The following is a 19,852-nucleotide window of genomic DNA, read 5'->3' as shown; positions in this document are numbered from 1 at the left end:
AATGAACTACAGGGGAACAAAACCAGGAAGATACACCAATTCATGGAAGCTGAATAACATGTTACTAAATAATGAATGGGTCAAGCAGCAGATAAAAGAAGAAATCAAAAGATATCTGGAGACAAACGACAATGAGAACACGACGACCCAAAATCTATGGGATGCTGCGAAAGCAGTCCTAAGAGGGAAGTTCATAGCACTGAAGGCCTACCTCAAGAAACAAGAAACATCACTAATTGACAGTTTATCTTCACACTTAAGGGATCTGGAAAAAGAACAGCAAAATAAGCCCAAAGGGAGCACAAGGAAGGAGATAATAAGGATCAGTGCAGAAATAAATGAAATAGAAACCAGAAAAACAATTCAAAAGATCAATGAATCCAAGAGTTGGTTCTTAGAGAACATAAACAAAATTGACAAACCTTTAGCCAGACTCATTAAAAAAAAAAAGAGACAGGACCCAAATTAATAAAATCAGAAATGAAACAGGAGAAGTGACAACAGACACCACAGAAATACAAAAAATTTTAAGAAATTACTATGAGCAACTATATGCCAACAAATTTGACAATCTGAAAGAAATGGACAATTTTCTAGAGGCACACAACCTTCCAAGGCTAACTCAAGAAGAAACAGAAAGCCTGAACAGTCTGATTACCACCAGGGAAATTGAATCAGTAATCAATAATCTCCCAACACACAAAAGCCCTGGACCAGATGGCTTTTCAGGTGAATTTTTCAAAACGTTCAAAAAAGAATTATCACCTATTCTCCTCAAGCTCTTCCAAAAAATCCAGAAGGAAGGAAGACTCCCAAACACTTTTCACGAAGCCACTATCACCCTGATCCCAAAAGCAGACAAAGACACCACAAAATAAGAAAACTACAGGCCGATATCTCTAATGAACATAGATGCAAAAATTCTTAACAAAATATTAGCAAACAGAATTCAGCAATACATTTAACAGATCATACACCATGATCAAGTGGGATTCATCCCTGGTATGCAGGGGTGGTTCAATATCCACAAATCAATTAATGTGATACACCACATTAACAAAATGAAAAATAAAAATCACATGATCATATCAATAGATGCAGAAAAAGCATTTGCTAAAATACAGCAACCTTTTATGATAAAAACCCTCAAGAAAGTGGGAATAGAGGGATCATATCTTAACATAATAAAGGTCATATATGACAAACCCACAGCTAACATCTTACTCAATGGGGAAAAGCTAAAACCATTCCCCCTAAGATCAGGAACAAGACAAGGTTGCCCACTTTCTCCACTTCTATTCAACATAGTGCTGGAAGTTCTAGCCACAGCAATCAGACAAGAGAAAGAAATAAAAGGCATCCAAATTGGTAAGGAGGAAGTAAAATTATCATTATATGCTGATGATATGATACTATATATAGAGAACCCTAAAGACTCCACCAAGAAACTATTAGAACTGATAGATGAATTTAGTAAAGTAGCAGGATATAAAATTAATATTCGGAAATCAGTTGCATTTGTATATACCAATGATAAAATAGCAGAAGGAGAAATTAAAAAAACAATTCCATTTACAATTGCTCCAAAGACTATAAAATATCTGGGAATAAATCTAACCAAAGATGTAAGAGATCTGTACTCAGAAAATTATACAACACTGAAGAAAGAAATGAAAGAAGACATAAATAGATGGAAACACATTCCATGTTCAAGGATAGGAAGAATTAATATAGTTAAAATGTCCATACAGCCTAAGGCAATATATATATTCAATGCAAATCCTATCAAACTACCAACGACGTTTTTCACAGAAATAGAACATATAATCCTGAAATTTATATGGGACCATAAAAGACCCCGGATAGCCTCAGCAATATTGAGAAATAAGAACAAAGTGGGAGGTATAACGATACCTGATTTCAAACTATACTACAAGGCTACAGTAATCAAAACAGCATGGTACTGGCATAAAAATAGACACATAGATCAATGGAACAGAATAGAGAGTCCAGAACTAAATCCATGCCTATATGCCCATCTAATCTACGACAATGGAAGCAAGAATGTACGATGGGGTAAAGACAGTCTGTTCAATAAGTGGTGTTGGGAAACCTGGACAGACACATGCAAGAAAATGAAGCTGGACCACCTCCTTACACCATATACAAAAACAAATTCAAAATGGCTTAAAGACTTAAATGTAAGATCTGAAACCATAAAATATAGAAGAAACTAGAAGAAAACTAGAAGAAAACTAGAAGAAAATATAGGAAGAAACTTCATGGACATTACCCGGAGTAAGATTTTCACTGATATATCCCCTCGCGTGAGGAAAGTAAGAGAAAAAATAAACATGTGGGATTACATCAAACTAAAAAGTTTTTTCACAGCAAAGGAAACCATCAATAAAACAAAAAGGAATCCTACTGTATGGGAAAAGATATTTGCCAATGATATATCTGATAAGGGATTAATATCACAAATCTATAAAGACTTACTCAACTCAACTCCAAAAAAACAAACAACCCAATTAAAAAATGGGCAGAGGACTTGAGGAGACATTTTTCTAAAAAGGACATACAGAAGGCAAGAAGACATTTGAAGAAATGCTCAACCTCACTAACCATCAGAGAAATGCAAATACAAACTACAATGAGATACCACCTCACCCCAGTCAAAATGGCTATCATCAATAAATCAACAAACAACAAATGCTGGCGTGGATGTGGAGAAAAGGGAACGCTAGTGCACTGTTGGTGGGATTGCAGATTAGTGCAGCCACTATGGAAAACAGTATGGAGCTATCTCAGGAATCTGAAAATGGAACTATCCTATGATCCAGTTATTCCACTCCTAGGCATCTACCCGGAGAAATCCAAAACTCCAATTCAAAAATCAGTATGCACTCCTATGTTTATTGCAGCACTTTACACAATAGCCAAGATATGGAAACAACCGAAATGCCCATCGGTAGATGACTGGATTAAGAAGCTGTGGTACATTTATACAATGGAGTATTACGCAGCCATAAAGAAGAAAGAAATCTTATCATTTGCAGCAACATGGATGGATCTAGAGAACATTATGTTAAGTGAAATAAGTCAGAAAGAGAAAGACAAGTACCATATGATCTCACTTGTATATGGAATCTAAAGAAAAGACTATGTGAATGAACTAATCAGAAACAGTTTTGGGGACACAAAGAAAAAACCGAGAGTTGTTAGATGGGTGTGTGTGGGGGTTGGGGATAAGGGGAATGGTGAAGGGATTTGGAAGCAGCTGGTAACCACAAGATGGCCTCAGGGTTTTTTTGCAAATTAATTTGGGGAAGGTATTCAATAATGTTGTAAAGATTTTGTTGGGTATCCGATGGACTTGCGTCCTATTTGGGAGACCACCTCAGGGATACTGTGGATACCTGATCATGGCATTGTACACCAGAAGCTAAACATTAATGAATGCCAACTATAATTTTATATATATAATGTGATGGTTCAGTGTGAGGTCGGAGGGATAGTGGATGGGGGAGGGGGGTTCACAGTGTGAGGGATATAAATGATGAACGTCTAAGTATTACCTTGTCTTGTACACTTGAAACTAATAAATAAAAAAAAGAAAGAATAAAAAAAAAAAACTTACTCAACTCTACTCCAAAAAAACAAACAACCCAATTAAAAAATGGGCAGAGGACTTGAGGAGACATTTTTCTAAAAAGGACATACTGAAGGCAAGAAGACATATGAAGAAATGCTCAACCTCACTAACCATCAGAGAAATGCAAATACAAACCACAATGAGATACCACCTCACCCCAGTCAAAATGGCTATCATCAATAAATCAACAAACAACAAATGCTGGCGGGGATGTGAAGAAAAGGGAACGCTAGTGCACTGTTGGTGGGATTGCAGATTAGTGCAGCCACTATGGAAAACAGTATGGAGGTATCTCAGGAATCTGAAGATAGAACTACCCTATGATCCAGTAATTCCACTCCTAGGCATCTACCCGGAGAAATCCAAAACTCCAATTCAAAAATCAGTATGCACTCCTATGTTTATTGCAGCACTTTACACAATAGCCAAGATATGGAAACAACCGAAATGCCCATCTGTAGATGACTGGATTAAGAAGCTGTGGTACATTTATACAATGGAGTATTACGCAGCCATAAAGAAAAAAGAAATCTTATCATTTGCAACAACATGGATGGATCTAGAGAACATTATGTTAAGTGAAATAAGTCAGAAAGAGAAAGACAAGTAACATATGATCTCACTTATATGCGCAATCTAAAGAAAAGAATATGTGTATGAACTAATCAGAAACAGTTTTGGGGACACAAAAAACCGAGAGTTGTTAGATGGGCGGGGGGGAGGGTGTTGGGGATGGGGGGAAGTGTGAAGGGATTGGGGGGCGGCTCGTGACCACAGGATGGCCTCAGGGTTTTTTGAGAATTACTTTGGGGAACTTATTCAATAGTGTTTGGAGATTTTGTTGGGTGTCCGATGGACATGTGTCCTGTTTGGGAGACCACCTCAGGGATGCTGTGGAAGCCTGGTCTTGGCATTGTACACCAGATCCTGGACATTAATGAATGCCAACTTTAATTTTATGTGTATAATGTGATGGCTCAGTGTGAGGTCGGGGTGGTGGTGGATGGTGGGAGGGGGGTTTCACGGTGTGAGGGATGTAAAAATAAATTCAAATAAAATATAACTAAAAAGAAATAGTGTAGGGGGCATTGAATGAAGAGGGCTTCTCAGAACATTTCAGAACATCTACCGGAGCCATGTGATAATCACTTTATGTCAGTTCATTCAATCAGCAAACATTTATAGAGCATCCACAATGTTTCAGGTGCTGAGTATTTTTTTAAGAGGTTAAGATTGTTTTAATTTTGCATAGTGGAGACAGAGTTTGGGGAAATAACATAACATTTGAATCAGGCCTGAAAATTCCACTCCCAGGCAGACAGAGACATTTTAAAGAAAAGTAACAGTGTCTACAGAGGCACTGATGCCTGATAAAGGCCTTGTTCTGCTCCCTTGAGCACTGCTCCCTGACATTTTTGTACATACGAAGGTCTGATAATTAAGTTCGTGACAATAAAGGTGTGAGATTAAGCTGAACAGATGTTGCTAACCTTTTTTGATATCAGATGGATTGTTCATTATGAATTTGTACCAAGTGAACAAACAGTTAACCAAGTTTACTATTTGGAAGTCTAAAAAGGTTGCATGAAAAAGTTAGACTACCAGAACTTTTCGCCAACAATTCATGGCATCACGACAATGCACCAGCTCATACAGCACTGTCTGTGAGGGAGTTTTTAGCCAGTAAACAAATAACTGTATTGGAACACCCTTCCTACTCACCTGATCTGGACCCCAACAACTTCTTTCTTTACCCGAACATAAAGGAAATATTGAAAGGAAGACATTTTAATGATATTCAGAACATCAAGAGTAATACGACGACAGCTCTGATGGCCATTGCAGAAAAAGAGTTCCAAAATTGCTTTTATAGGTGGACCAGGCACTGGTGTCAGTGCATAGCTTCCCAAGGGGAGTACTTCAAAAGTGACCATAGTGATATTCAGCAACGAGGTATGTAGCACTTTTTCTAGGATGAGTTAGTGAATTTAATTGTCAGACTTTATTATACACTGGCATTTCGTGATGTGTTCCCCCAACAAAATGGGACATGATGCTTGACGGAGTTGGAGAGGGTTTGTCACTTTATGTATGCTGCTGTAGGATATAAATCTACCCATTACTGGACTGGAGTTTTCTTACCGAGGAGGCAGAGTTGTCCTTTTATTATTAGGAGAAATGACAGAATGCCAGGTATGGTATACCACCACAAAATGTTGGAAATTCAGTTAAAGAATGATGGAGATAAAGTATAGGGAACAGAGCTAACATTTATTAATATCTCATTTAACGATAAACTGTATGCATACATATTTACATCATGTTTAATTTACATGCTTTCATACCCATTATTTTATTTGATCCTCATGAGAATTCTGTGAGCATGAGCAGGGCAGGTGTGATCAGCACCTTTGTACACAGGAGAAGTGTGAGGCTCAAGATAGTAAAGTGATTAGCCTAAGGTCACAAGTAAGTGGCTATATCAAGACTAGAAACCAGGTCTTCTGAATCTTAGTCTTATGTCCTTAATTTTTATTTGTCCTGTGTTACTTCAACAGGCTGAAGGTATAGGAAAGCAGACTTATTCCCAATATAAGGAAAATATCTCCAGGTGTCTCTCTGATCACAAAATGTTAGGGAAGAGGTAGAAGCCACAAATCTATCAAATTGCAAAGTATACGAGTTTGAGTCTTCCAAGAAATTTAAAATCTTGTAGCACACAGTATATAACAGAAATTATGGGAGGAGGCACAGTTCTGCATTTGAACACTCATTGGTCATTCTGATGTATAGTGAATATGCTTTTTTGGAATCTATATTGTTACTCAAACACCAAAGCTGTTTTAAGAGGTGGAAAGTATGAACTGATAATAATCCACACTTGTCTTCTCTGATGGGGAACCAGGAATCTCTTTAGAGCCAACAGGACCAGTCACTGTTCCAATGCCTTTGGAACACTTTTTGTTGTATATTTACAGCTTCCTATATTCAAGAAAATGGTGCATCTGTCTGATGGAGATGCCTGGCTGCATTCTTTGCCAAATATTAATATAGGTCGCACTTCAGTAGTATAACCAATGACATGAAGAACCGGATTTGGAGGAGAACAGATGGCAGCATCTTTCTTGAGCTAATTTTAGGATACTGAAATAGTCCCTTTCTCACACAAACCATCAGTGGAAGCAAATTAAGATAGCTATGTCACATGGAAAAGGAAGAGAGAAAAAATGTGGTCTAGTGTGAGGCAAGAAAACAAATGAGAGACTTCAGTGCTTCCCCCAGATCTGATTTCTTCATAGAATATGAGGGTCACTTCAACTCTTCTCAACAAAATGAATGCTGAATACCAACCAACATGAGGGTATCTAAGAAGAAATGAGTGGTGGAAATCTCATTTCCAGTCACATTTATTGAACAACCAAGATTGCATCATGTAATATCTAAATTCATATACATGAGAATTTAGATGATCTAGGTTCTAACACATCTTTTCTTAGCATATAAGGAAGCTGAGGCTATGAGTAACTTACCATTTTACTTAGTAAGTCAGAAGCAGATTGAATTTCAAAGCCTCAGATTCCTCATCCATTGATTTGTCTGCTAAAAAGACCTTTCTTCCAAATGAGACATAAAACATCAGCTAAGGATGATGAGAAATGGAGGACTGTGCCTCAATCAGAAATGATACCTGAGGTACAAGATGGTCATCCAATGATTTTGAACAAATAAGAAAAAGAGTACTTTGGAAGAAAAAAAAAAAACCTACCTGTTTTCCATCCAGAGTATAGAGTTTTTTGACAACCCCGGTCTCTAGTTTGATGGCTTCAGTGATATCAGTAAGGACTTGCTCAAATGAGTGGGCAGTCTTCTTGTTCAGGAGCACACGTACAGCCTTCCGAGGCTTCACCCCACTGCGAATGATGGTCACCAGCTTGGGGCGCACAAAGTCCTTGTTCTCCCTGGCCTGAGCACTGTTGCTGCTAGCCAGGGACTGGGGGGCTTTCATATTGGCAGATGTCTTCACATTGACAGACCAGTTGGGATTGACATTCTTGGTGTACTCCACTTTTTTAAAGAAGTTGTCTGAGGAGCAAACGTAGCTTTCCCCTAAGGGAAAAAATCAGTGGTGATTAGTTAATAGCAGATATATGACTATTCTAACCAAAGTAATACATACTGACCCTGGAATAGGACTTTTGGAGAAATGGTGATAATAACCAACTTTAGATTCAATTCCTAATTGGGCTAACAACTTGGCTCATTCAATTTCAAGAAAACATAATTAGAAAAGCACTCTTCATTATAATGGCAGACCTAGTTGGAAAATCCTATAAAGCTAAGGGTCCTAAAGAGAATGAACACACCTAAGTATAATCTAACAAGTAGGGTTCTCAAGCTCTATTTGGTTTTATTGGAATCGAAATGTTTATGTTAATTTCCAGAATGTTTATTAACATCTAGGGGCATTACTGGAGTGTTTCTAACGCGTCTATCTTTCTTAATGTTCCAGTCCTATTTCTGGATCCATATCCCTATTCCACTATTATATTCTGAACCAAAAAGAACTCTCAAAGTTAATATATTTTCATTCCAAGTTAAAATGACCCATGCAACTCTGCATATTGGGCATACAGCACATACTTGCCAAGAAGCCAGATTGTCCTTTGCACAGAGTATATGGCTAAGCAGTGTAATATTGAAATGGGAAATACATGTGTGTGGTGAATGTATATATGTGAGCATAATTGTGTCTTCTACTGCTTAGCCCCACACCCAAGAGGAAAAACTGTCTGAAAAACAACCTGTACACACACACACACACACACACACACACACACAAACATTCCTTATGTCTGCATATCTTAGCTCTTCCTTGAGAAATATTCTCCCTTGTTGCCACCACTGACCCCTCATCTTTCCATCTTTCCAAATGCTGCACTGTTTATTCAAAGACATCTTCACCAGTGCTCATCCTTGGCTCCTGTAATAAAGCGGAGATGTGAGAATAGATTGTACAGCCTGATTTACAGATTGGAAGGATCTAGTGTAATTTTCACATGTACCTTGGGCTAGAGGAAATGACTAATATAGTGGAAGAAATGCAGGGGCAAAAGGCAAAAGGAGGGGATTAGACACCTGGGACTAGAAGCTGGAGAACAAAGGAAGAGAGGTAGGCTCAGCCAGAGGGAGAGGATTTTAGAAAAGGTTGAACTTGTGCAGTAAAAAACATTTGCCTCAAGGTATACAGAAGTTCATCCAGCAGTCGAGCTGCAGAAAACCCGTGTGATTTAATCAGGCTTACCCTATCAGTAATGGCTATAAATAAATGAATACATACATACATGCATGCATACATACATACATACATACATACATACATACATACCATACTCAGTGCAAAGAATGCATAAAACACAATTATAGTCTGATGGCTCACCTTCTTTGGTCTCAGCAGGAGAAGCACACAGAGACATTAGAAACACTGGGCTCATAATTCACTCCCATTGCAAATATTGATTGCTTTGCTGTAGCACTAAATCCTATAGGTCACATTAATTAATACATTTTTCAGTTAGTGCTGAGAAGATTCAGTCAGAATCTCTGGGGCACGTTTGAGGACATTTGTGTGTGTGTGTGTGTGTGTGTGTATGTGTGTGTGTGTGTGTGTGTGTGTGTGTATTGGAGGGGGAAACTGTCTCCCAACATATGCAAAGTGGCTTCCAACAGAGCTCTCAGTTCCAGAAGCTGCTACTGTTCTCTCTTGATTTGTACGCAAGCAACAGCACTCTAGTACACACATGCACACACAGGAAGGGGTGGTCAAAGATCTCAGCCATAAGAAACCTAATTTCTCTGGTTCCCTTGTTGGCTAAAACGAAAAAATCCAAGTGATTACAGTCTATGTTCTCTAAATTGTGATTTAGAGACCATCAAACTGCCGGCGTGAGATGAGCCTCTGGAAATCACCCTGAAATTTATAACAAATTAAAAAGCTAAAACTCCACACAGGACACCCTGCATAGCAGACAGGCAAGACAAAGAGGCTCACTACTGAGTTCACCTAAAGGTGGGCAAATTGTGCAAGTAGGGGAGCAGAGAAGGGAGACATGCATAGACAAACCCGCACGGGCACAGGACGCAGACATAGCTCAGTGCTCCAAACTTGCTGCATCCCAGAACTACCGCAGCTACAGGAGAGAAAAGAACTCGGACTTCTAGGGCTCCGTTTATGGCCCACAGGGCTGAGGGGACAGATATAACACAGCTGAACCAAACACTCACGGCAGAGACTTTGGACCAAAGACTGAGCGAACAAGCCTGAAAACAGTGGTTTAAGCACTCACTGCCACAGAGAACAGACGCCTTAGGCACTGAGACTAGCCAACCCCTCCCGACCCTCCCAGAGAATGCCCCACCCCACCTGGCCAGTGCTAGAGGAGGAAAAGTAGCAATGTCAGATCAAAAGAACAGAATATTTGCAGTTCTGAGAACTGTGATCCGCAGTCACAGAGTCGCAGCCCCACTAGTCCCCATAAAGGGGAAGGAGCTGTGGAAGCAGGACTGGCTGTGGTGGTGGTCACTGCCACTGCTCTTGGACACCTCTCACAACTCACCCTGACCCAATCCCAACCTATCCGGGCAGATCCCTGTGAGAATAAACAGAACTGCTAAAACTCACGACCTCTGCATCTGGTGCAGAAAGAGCTTTGGAACTTCAAAAGCTCTCTGCATCCCAACAGGCAAGCAACACCCTATGACCCAGGTAAACTGTTAACAGAAGAGAAGCCTGCCTTCCAGGGAATCTCCCCATAATGTGAGAAGCTGGAATGTGCAGAGAAAGCATAAGAGTACAGTGTGAAAGAGAAAAAAACCGGCTGTAATTGGAGAGAAAATAAAACATTCTACCAAAAAGTACTGGAAAACAAAAGAAAGACTTCTTATCAACCAGTTGCAGAACCCACTCCAGTAGATGTCTAGGAAGAGAAATAATAAATCATTAATTGCCATGAATGTGTGAAGCTATATATTTATGATTTCACTCATCTACAATCTCATTTGGAGGGTCAGCTGTGTAGCACTATTAGGGCTCTGGACTTTTTTTGCTCCCATCTCTTAAACCTCTTAAGCCTCTGAACTATGAATATGATTAACCACTTCAGATGCAAATGAACATGGTGGCCCAGAGCTACAGTATCATATGGCACACAAGAACTTTCCAGAGGGCCCAGCCCTCAGCCAAATCTATGTTAAGCACCTTCCAAAAATATATTTCAGTCTATCCACTCTCTCTCCTTTTGGCCCCAATCTGAAGTGATGGAAAAAGAGCAGCTGATGTGATGTCAGTCCAAATGAGTTCCTCAGTATTTCCCAATTGTGTGCCATTGGACAAGTTACCTTGGTTTCAGTTACTTATCTGCAAAGTGGGGTTGATGGTAACAATTGCTATCTCATAAGGTTGTTGTGAGGCACAAATCAGATGATGAATATAAAGTGCTGAGCCTAGATCATGGTAACAGTAAGCACTTGATAAATTCTAGATATCATTATTATTAGGACTTAATCTGAAGTGAACAAGAAGGAAAGAGGGAAAGGAGAAAGAAAGGGTGGGGGGAAGGAAATGAAAAGAGGAGGAGTAGAAGCTGAAGGAAAGAAAATAGAAAGAAGCAAAGGCAGCCATCTTGGAATTGAGCTATAATCATCATATGAGAACTGGCCAGGTCCCATTCCTCAAAGATAAGATTTTCTGCTGGTTAAGAGGCCTCCAGTTGCTGCAAATGCCAAATGTAAGAGTTCTTTGGCTAACAACCAGCAAAGCCACTTGTTGCCACTTCTGATGCACACTGAGGGCGGGATTTTTTAAGAGTGTATTTTTAGAGCAGTTTTAGGTTCACAGCAAAATTAAGGGGAAGGTACAGAGATTTCCCACATATCCTTTGTCCCCACATATGTATAGCCTTCCCCATTATCAGCATCCCCCACCAGTGAGCAGAATATTTATGGTGGTTAAAAGCAGTGATTCAGGCAGTCAGACAGACCTAGATTCAAATCCCAACCAGGCATTTAAAAGCTGTGTGACCTCAGGCAAATCACTCAATCTCTGAGTCTCAGCTTTTCCATCTATAAACTGAAGGTATTACACTAGTGACGTCTGAGTCCTGTCCAGTCCTAAGGATCTATAAGAAGGAATTTTCTTCTCTATTCCATCCCAAATAGCCTTTAGGTAACAAAGCTGTTATGGTAATTAAATATTAAAGAAATAGTTGCCCACCACCGAGGACTCTCCACCTCTACTACTGGAAGGACATCAAATGTGCTACTTTTCTGGACCAAGCTTTCTTTGTTCTAATTTTGCCAATGTCTGCAGTATCTGCTGCCAGAGCTCAGTGTTTTCTGCACATCCTGCATCCTGGCACTTGGAAACTGGGTAATGTGTGTTGCACCTTTACACAGCTGTGTTCCCATCCTTCCACAGCTTCAAGGGCCATTTCCCACCCATTGGGAGCTTAGAAGTAAACCTGGCTTCAGAGAGCCGAGCAAGGTGACAATTTGGTGGAATTGACAAAGTACTTCAGGGGGAGAGGGTAAGGAAATGAAGTCATGGAAGCACAGCTGAAAAGGTAAGAAGGGAACAAGTTGTGTGCTCAAGATGATCTAATGTCTACCTCCTTTCACTTTCAGAGGGACTCCATTTTCAAAAACATTAAACATATTTACATTTTCTCAGTGCAAAAGCAGTCCTGCCTGGGTTTTTTTTCCCTTTTTTCTGGGGCTTCATCACTCAAGAAAAAACATATTAAATGGTACTTTATTGAATTATCATACCTATTAATGATGTATCTTTCCCAGTTATCCTAAAATCCTCCTCCTTGGCAATTTGCTTTAGTAGTCAGGATAAATTAGTGACAAGATGGTTTCATCTCATTGGAAAAAAAGTGAGCTATGGCAAAGAAACTGGATCTTGCTACTGTCACTATACAGCTCCAATTTCTTAACAAGACTGTCTCAATTGTAAATATTCTGTCCCACGGTCTGCATAATAATGCTCAAAATGGATACCCTTAAGATTGATCTGGGCACTCACATACAAGAAAATGAGGAAAGATTTGGACAGGATATGAGGGGAAGAAGAAAGATTCAACAATGAAAGACTAAGCAAGGCAAACGAAAGTCACTCATGGATTTCATTCATTGACCCACTAGGAATATAGGCAATAAGGGCCACATTCTACATAGCTCTGGTAAGACACCTGGTGTAACCAAGGAGCTGTGAGAAAGCTGACATCAATAACCTGACATTAGTCTAAAATTCTCCCCTTGTTACTTTCAGTATCTAGAAGCAGACTGTAGACTAGAGGCATCAGACAAAAGAGTGCCACAGGCCAGAGTGATTATTAAATGTTTGCTTTTTATTTCATTTCATTTTAGGCTATATTTTAATGAGGCCATTTGGAAATAATATGATCTATGGTCCATTATTCCTTTAAGATCTACAAAGAAAAAACACAAACAAGGATTTCTGCATTCCTAGGAACTCACCACTGTAGTTAGCTGAAGGGGACCATCAAGATCAGTTAATCAAGTACTGTGCTTCCCAAGTTTAAGTGCTCACAAGAATCACCTGGGGAGATTTGTGAGAACATAGATTCTGGAGCCCTAGCCCTGTGGGTTCTACTTCAATAGATCTGAGATGTAGCCCAGGAATCTATATTTTTGTAAAGCGCTACAAAATTCTTGAAGGCAGCCTGGTTTGGGAACCACTGGCCATTCCATCCCCTCACTAGCATCGCCATTATTATTATTATTATTATTATTATTATTATTATTATTATTACATCACTAACCATGATGGTACCTTGTAGCTATAGGTTTACCTTGTCAATGTGTTTCCGTAACTATTATCTAATTTTATCCTCAAAACCACCTTAATAGATAAAGAAGACAGCTGTTACCAGTCTAATTTTATAGATAAGAATATGGCAATAGATACACAAAATGTGATCTATACATACAATGGAATATTATTCCTCAATAAAAAGGAACAAAGTGTTGATAAATGGTACAACATAGATAAGACTTGAAAACATCTTTTTATAAGTGAAAGAAGCCAGTCATAAAAGAGAATATAATGTATGATTCAATTTATGTAAAATGTCCAGAAAAGGAAAATCTGTAGAGACATAAAGTAGATTAATTATTGCTTAGGACTGGATAGAATAGGGGAAATGGGCAGTGGCAGCTAATTGGTACAGGGTTTCTTTTCAGGGTGATGAAAATGGCCTAAACTAGATAATGGTGATTGTTGCACCACTTGGTAAATTTTCTAAAAATCATTGAATTTTACATTTAAATGGTGAATTTTATGGTATGCAAATTATAACTTAGTAAAGTTGTCTTTTAAAAAGTGTTGTTTTTAAAAAAGAGAACATTGGATCAAACATATGGTGATGATGGAAGGAGAATTGTTGATTCTGGGTGGTGAACACACAATGCAATATATAAATAATGTATTACAGAAATGTACTCTTGAAACCTATATAATTTTACTAAACAATGTCATCCTAACAAGTTTAATAAATTAAAAAGAGAACATCATAATTTATCAGGGTGATCACTTCATAAATTGTATAAATCTCTAATCACTATGTTGTACACCTGAAATTTATTTGTATGTCAACTGTAATTGATTTTTTAATTAATAAATAAATAAAAGAGAGAATATTAGTCACAGTGATGATAAGTCCAAACCTGTGGTCATTTAGCTAACCAGCTACAAACTAGGATGGCTCAAACAATAATTGCTATCCTTTATTGAGTGCTACTGTGTGCCCAGCATAATACTAAACATTTAATATCCATTGTCTTATTTAATTCTCAAAGCAGTTATTCCCACTTTACAAATGAAAAGGTGAGGTTCAGGCAGTCAAAACAGTTTCACCAAGGACACATAAGCTAGCAGGTTTGAACTCAATCTAATTCCAAAGACTTCTCCCATTATAATCTTCTGCCTCTAAGATTTGAACCCAATGTCTCTGATTCTTCACCCAGGGATCTTTCCAAACTGTTTCAATTTGAAGTCTCACAGAAAGCAATGTATATGAATTTTGTAATCTTTCATTTAACTTCTTCCAAAAGCGAACAAAGTGAGTGACTCCTGTCTTCCTAGGTGAGTAGTTCCAAAGGACAAAAATAGGACAGAAAAATACCCTTTATCTATATCCTCCTCATCCCAATGCCCTTTCCCATCTAGCTCTGTGGTAGTGGGAAAGCTGGTCACATTTCTCAACACTATCCTAAAGATATCCAGAATTTCTTTGACTGAATGGGCAGTACTCAGGAGTTGGGGGAGGCATTGAGAGTCATTGCAGCTTGTGGTTGTAAATGACATATGGATAAATGCAACTGAGCCATAAGCACACTCTACATAGTGAGGGAATTCACAGGAATTATTACCACAGCATCCTGGAATGGTAGGTGATAAAAGTACAATTCAACAGACTTAAAAGGATCAAAAGAAAAGGAAGCTCCAGTCTTCAAAATTACTTTTATTATCTATACTGAACTAAGATTATCATCACATACACACACACACACACACACACACACACACACATCCAGGGGGGTGCAAATCAATATCAAGGAATTATCTTTGAGCAAGACATGTTAAAAATAGATTGAGGGTGGGGGGTTTGTGCATGACAACTTTCTTATATCAGACCCAAGAACAGTATTATCCTTGCTCTGAATACAATGTCATTTGGTTCAGAAGTCTGCCATCGTGTCTATCATGGTCTTTAGAAGATTACAGCTAGTAGAAATGAGGACATACTGGGAAATGAGGATATGCTACATTCAGGGTGCTTTGTTTGTGAAAATTATTACAGAGAACCCCCTCAAATTTGACTGAGATATGTATTTTACAGTGACAAAAGACACACCTTATCAATTACTCTGTTGGACAGCTCCTTCAGCCTAGCTTCAAACCCTTCAAGTTTGCCCTGACTCTCCTTTATTTCAGGATATACACTAGGATGGCCAATCCTTCAATGTTCATGAGAAGTCTAGGATGAACCACTGCCTGGCCATTCAGCACATGATCAAATAATTTAAGCCTCCTCAGCATCACTTTTCAAGGTCAACTATGTAGAAAAATCTTGGACTTGAACCCTGAGACCCAGATCTAATAGCCATATGGATAGTGTCTCTTATAAATAACTGGCCCCAAATCACTTGACCTAACTTGGGAAATAGCAGTTACGTGCGACAATATGGTCTTGTATAAGGGAAGCCCTCATGCTCCTTTGTCTGGGAACACAAGAAACCTACAAGCAGTAAAGCGGACGCGGGCACTCCCACACCAATTCATTGAATATGCTGTTTCTCCTTCCTTGTCGGCTGTTACATAATTTGGTTTCCCTAGATACCTGCCTGCTGTAAACTCACCTTTGCTCAGGGAATGGAAGGAGTGAGAAGAGAGGGCTGGAGGGTGGGGGAGAGTTTGTGGGGGCGAGGTCATTTTCATTATCACCACTCCTTAAGGCTCTCCTCTAAAGCATTGTCAGGTTAAACTGATCACATATGTTATACCAATTTAAAAGTGGGGGTAGGGAGGCATCCTCAATATAATTGACTTGATAAAGTAAAATATATAAACACATCCCAACATCTATTTTCTAAATGAGCACAAAAAGAAGACTTCATGGCTCAGCAAGTTTTGGCAAGAGTGGGGATTTTCCCTGTTTTGGGGTAGATACAGAGGTTGTCAAGATTTTCGGCAATCTAGTCATAAAATTCAATTGCAAAACCAAAATGTAGAGAGGATTTAAAGGGATTTAGGTACAGTGAGTCAGTTCATATTCTAATAGGAATAGTGTATTAAAATACCAGGCATACCTACAGCTTTCTTTGGTATTTCTCTCAATGACCTCAGCCTTAGGAACACACCCTGATGTGGGCTTTTTAGAAGCAACAGCTGAGCAGTGACCACTTACCTAAAAGTATAATCCTTTGTGAATATGTCCAAGAAATCCTGCTTTTAGGGTGCATATTTCCATGAGTTGCAATTCACAAATAGTCTCTTAGCAGTTCAAAGAATATTTGAGTACATTTTCTTTCTGTTAACCCAACCAAACTTCTTTGCTCATTTAATACCCCTAATGATTTCATGCTCTGCCTCCATAGTTCTACTTAGAGTTAATTTTGAACAACAATTCATATTCTGAGTAAATGACACTATTCAGATATTCCTTTGTGAACCCTGGCGGATAAGCATTATCACCACCATCTACACTCAACCCAGCAGAGACTGAAAGCCATGAGGGGTAATGGCTGATGGCCCTGTTTGTGCCTATAAAATCAAAAGCCTGAGCATCATCCTGGTATTTTCATAAATCTATTTCCTAATTTATTTCATTGAAATCCAAGAAATATAACCATAACCAATGATGCCATCTCCCACCAAGGGCCACCACCCACTTTATGAATTACCTTCCTCCAGTTCGTCCATGCTTCCAATTTTCCTGGATCCATCAATGGTGTAAATGTAACGCACTCCCTGAGGCAGGTTGATGTTGTCAGATAGAGATCGAGTCAGGTCAGCCAGCAAGGCATCAAAGCTGCGAAAACGGTCAGAGGACACAGCGTACACAATCCCCTTGAAGTAGCGGTCCCCATTGCGGTAGAAACGTACCTTCTTGGCTTTCTTCTCGTTGCTCAGTGCCTGCAAGGTTCTGGTTCGATAGAAGCTACAATGGGCGCTGTGAGTGGGGCTAGGCAGCCCATTCATCCTTGAGCCTCGCATGTTTCTGGATGTCTTATCTCTTTCGTCAAAATGTCCAAAATCAAGTTCCATATTTTGATAAAACGTCAGAGACCTGAATTTTGGAGAAAAAGGTGGGGGAGAAAAAAGGCAAAGAAAAAGCGGTGGGGAGGGAAAAAGAAAAAAGAAAGGAATTCAAATATTAGCCAGATCCAGATCTGAAATCTGCTGCTTGTGAAAAGAACTGGTCGAAAAAAATCCCCTGACCCATCTGCTGCTTGCCCCGACCTGCAGGAATATTGATCTTAACAGAGAGAGAAGAAGGAGGGGCTAAGGGGGTACTGGTGGTTATGGGGGTTGGGGCAAGAGATAAAGAGGGAGGCACTTTTGGCACTATTCCAATAGAGGAGAGAGAGGGATTTTAAAATAGCTTAAAATCCTGGGACCTACTGACAGTGGCTCTAATGAAATTGTAACTTCGGGCTAAATACATTAAAACTGGTATCTGTTTCCTCACACATGTTCACATGACTAACAGTTGTAAATGAATCCAGAGCCTGACAGAATGCCCTTTGAAGACAACAGAAGGAGGTAGACAAGGTTAGTATCTCTGGCTTAGGAAGCAATCTTTGCATATCAGTAAAATGAGTATGAAGTGGAGTTTTTAAATTTTGTTCCAAACCCTCTTTCCTTCTCTAATGTGTGCATAACCTCACCCCCCACCAGAATGAACTAGGATTTTCTTTTAAAGGGACAGCCTCTAGGGAATAGCCAGTGTCTTTGTGCTATTCATCAAACCCTTTCCCCACCAAGCTGGTGCAGCTATCCAAGATTCATAAGAAATAAGCTGAAAAACAAAAAGGATTAGAAAAATCAGTTATTTAACAAGTTATTAGCTGTTTCCCTCTGGTACCATTTGGTCACAAAATCCTTTTCTTTGTTTTTCTTTTCTTTTTCTTTTTTTCTTTTTTCCCGACGCTTTATCCCCTCCCCACCGATGCAGCCCTACCTCTTAATGGAATAATTTGATCTTTGAAAGATTCCCAAATGAGTCCCTGAAAACAGCATATGGGACCATTAGAGGCCAGCACATCTTTCATTGTTCTGGATTTCTACCCTGACCGAAGGGGCATTTTGCCCTTACAGCAGGCAATTCACCCCCAAACTTGTCTATTGCCCAGGTATGTTAGCTAGGGAAAAGATGGTCATCTGTTCAGATTTGCAGAAGGGGGAAACCCCTTCTGCTGAACCAAAATCAAAAAAAAAAAAAAAAAAAAAAAAAGAAAGAAAGAAAATCAAAACATGTAATGAAATACAACAGAAATCTCAAAAGCTAGCAAAGCTAATGACAGCCTAAGAACTGAACTATTAACATGCATCTCACAGACGGGAATGAAAGGGCTCACAAAGCAAGCAGGGCTCAGCTGCTACACACTGACACATTGAGATATTTGCAAGGGACCAGGATACAGGAGATAAAAGAGGACTGGTTTTGGTACGTTTGCCACACTCAGTCCCCGTTTCCTTCCAATGTCACCATGACCTGTGCTGAGCTCAGCATTGTCTCTGTCAGACAACCTGCAATGGAAAGAGACCCCACCTCCTCAAGACAAGTAGCAAGCATTTCCCCAGGCATGCAGCAACCCTTGGCTTTCCTTTAAGGTCAGGGGTGGTATTATTCTACATCAACATTACAGTGAAAACAAAGCAACATCAAACTCACTTTTCCAAAGGAAAATCCCAGGTAGAGGCTTAGGGAAAAAATCTGAGAACAAGGCAGGAAAAAAAAGGAGAGAAAGGCACAGAGAGAGCACACCCTTTGCCTTGTGCTTTTTCCGTTTGACATTTGTTACATTCTCCCTGAAAATCACTGAAAAGCCCCACTCACCGGTTTTCTGCTGGTTGGGTGGAGATGCTGAGAGAAAGAAAACCAACCTCTCTATGCCTTTGTTGTCTGAGCTCCAAGCAAGAAATTCCTGCCAGGGTGGATAGATGCCTTCTAGGTCCTAGTGCCTTATCCAACATCTCCCTTATATTCAGACTTAGTGAATCCCCCAAATCTCTTATGATTAATTACATGCTTTTTTTCCCCTCAATTCACAGGCTGCATTAACAGCTAGAAAGATTGCATTTATAACCAACAGGAAATCGCAGGATAGCAAAAAGATTGCACAAGCAAGTTCATAATGCTCTAATAAGCAACGTGCTAGCCTTTTCTTTTAGGGAATAGACAATTTCACTTTGCCAAACCTGGAACTAATCTTCCTGGGGCTGGACTCAGTCAAACCAGGCTTCTTAGAAACTGTAGCTCTCTTTCTTTCACCTTCTTGAGAAAAAAACAATCAAATCTGTGAATTCTTTACAGCATTTTAGTTTATGCATCCAACAACTGGTTATTTTTGAAGTGAGAACAGAGGAGTAGACTAAGAGGAAGTAGGAAA

General features: G+C 39.4%; 1 protein-coding gene across 3 annotated transcripts in view; it reads right to left on the bottom strand.

Annotated features, from left to right (window-relative positions):
- DCX (doublecortin) overlaps positions 1–19,372 on the bottom strand; it is a 237,946-nt gene extending 218,574 nt beyond the window's left edge. For 2 of the 3 annotated variants that reach the window (XM_081041929.1, XM_081041930.1), the window contains exons 1-3: positions 19,300–19,372; positions 17,141–17,526; positions 7,422–7,762 (exon numbers count right to left, since the gene is read on the bottom strand). In XM_081041929.1, coding sequence (XP_080898055.1) covers positions 7,422–7,762; positions 17,141–17,504 — 705 coding nt within the window. In that variant the 5' untranslated portion in view covers positions 17,505–17,526; positions 19,300–19,372. Of the gene's footprint in view, positions 1–7,421; positions 7,763–8,562; positions 8,639–17,140; positions 17,527–19,299 lie in introns of those variants that run through there. The other variant, XM_081041931.1, reaches the window with a different exon arrangement.
- Between the last annotated feature and the right edge of the window lie 480 nt (positions 19,373–19,852).

This window comes from Rhinolophus hipposideros, assembly GCF_964194185.1.
Source record: "Rhinolophus hipposideros genome assembly, chromosome: X".
Lineage (NCBI taxonomy): Eukaryota > Metazoa > Chordata > Mammalia > Chiroptera > Rhinolophidae > Rhinolophus > Rhinolophus hipposideros.
This window is presented reverse-complemented; position numbering and strand designations above follow the sequence as displayed.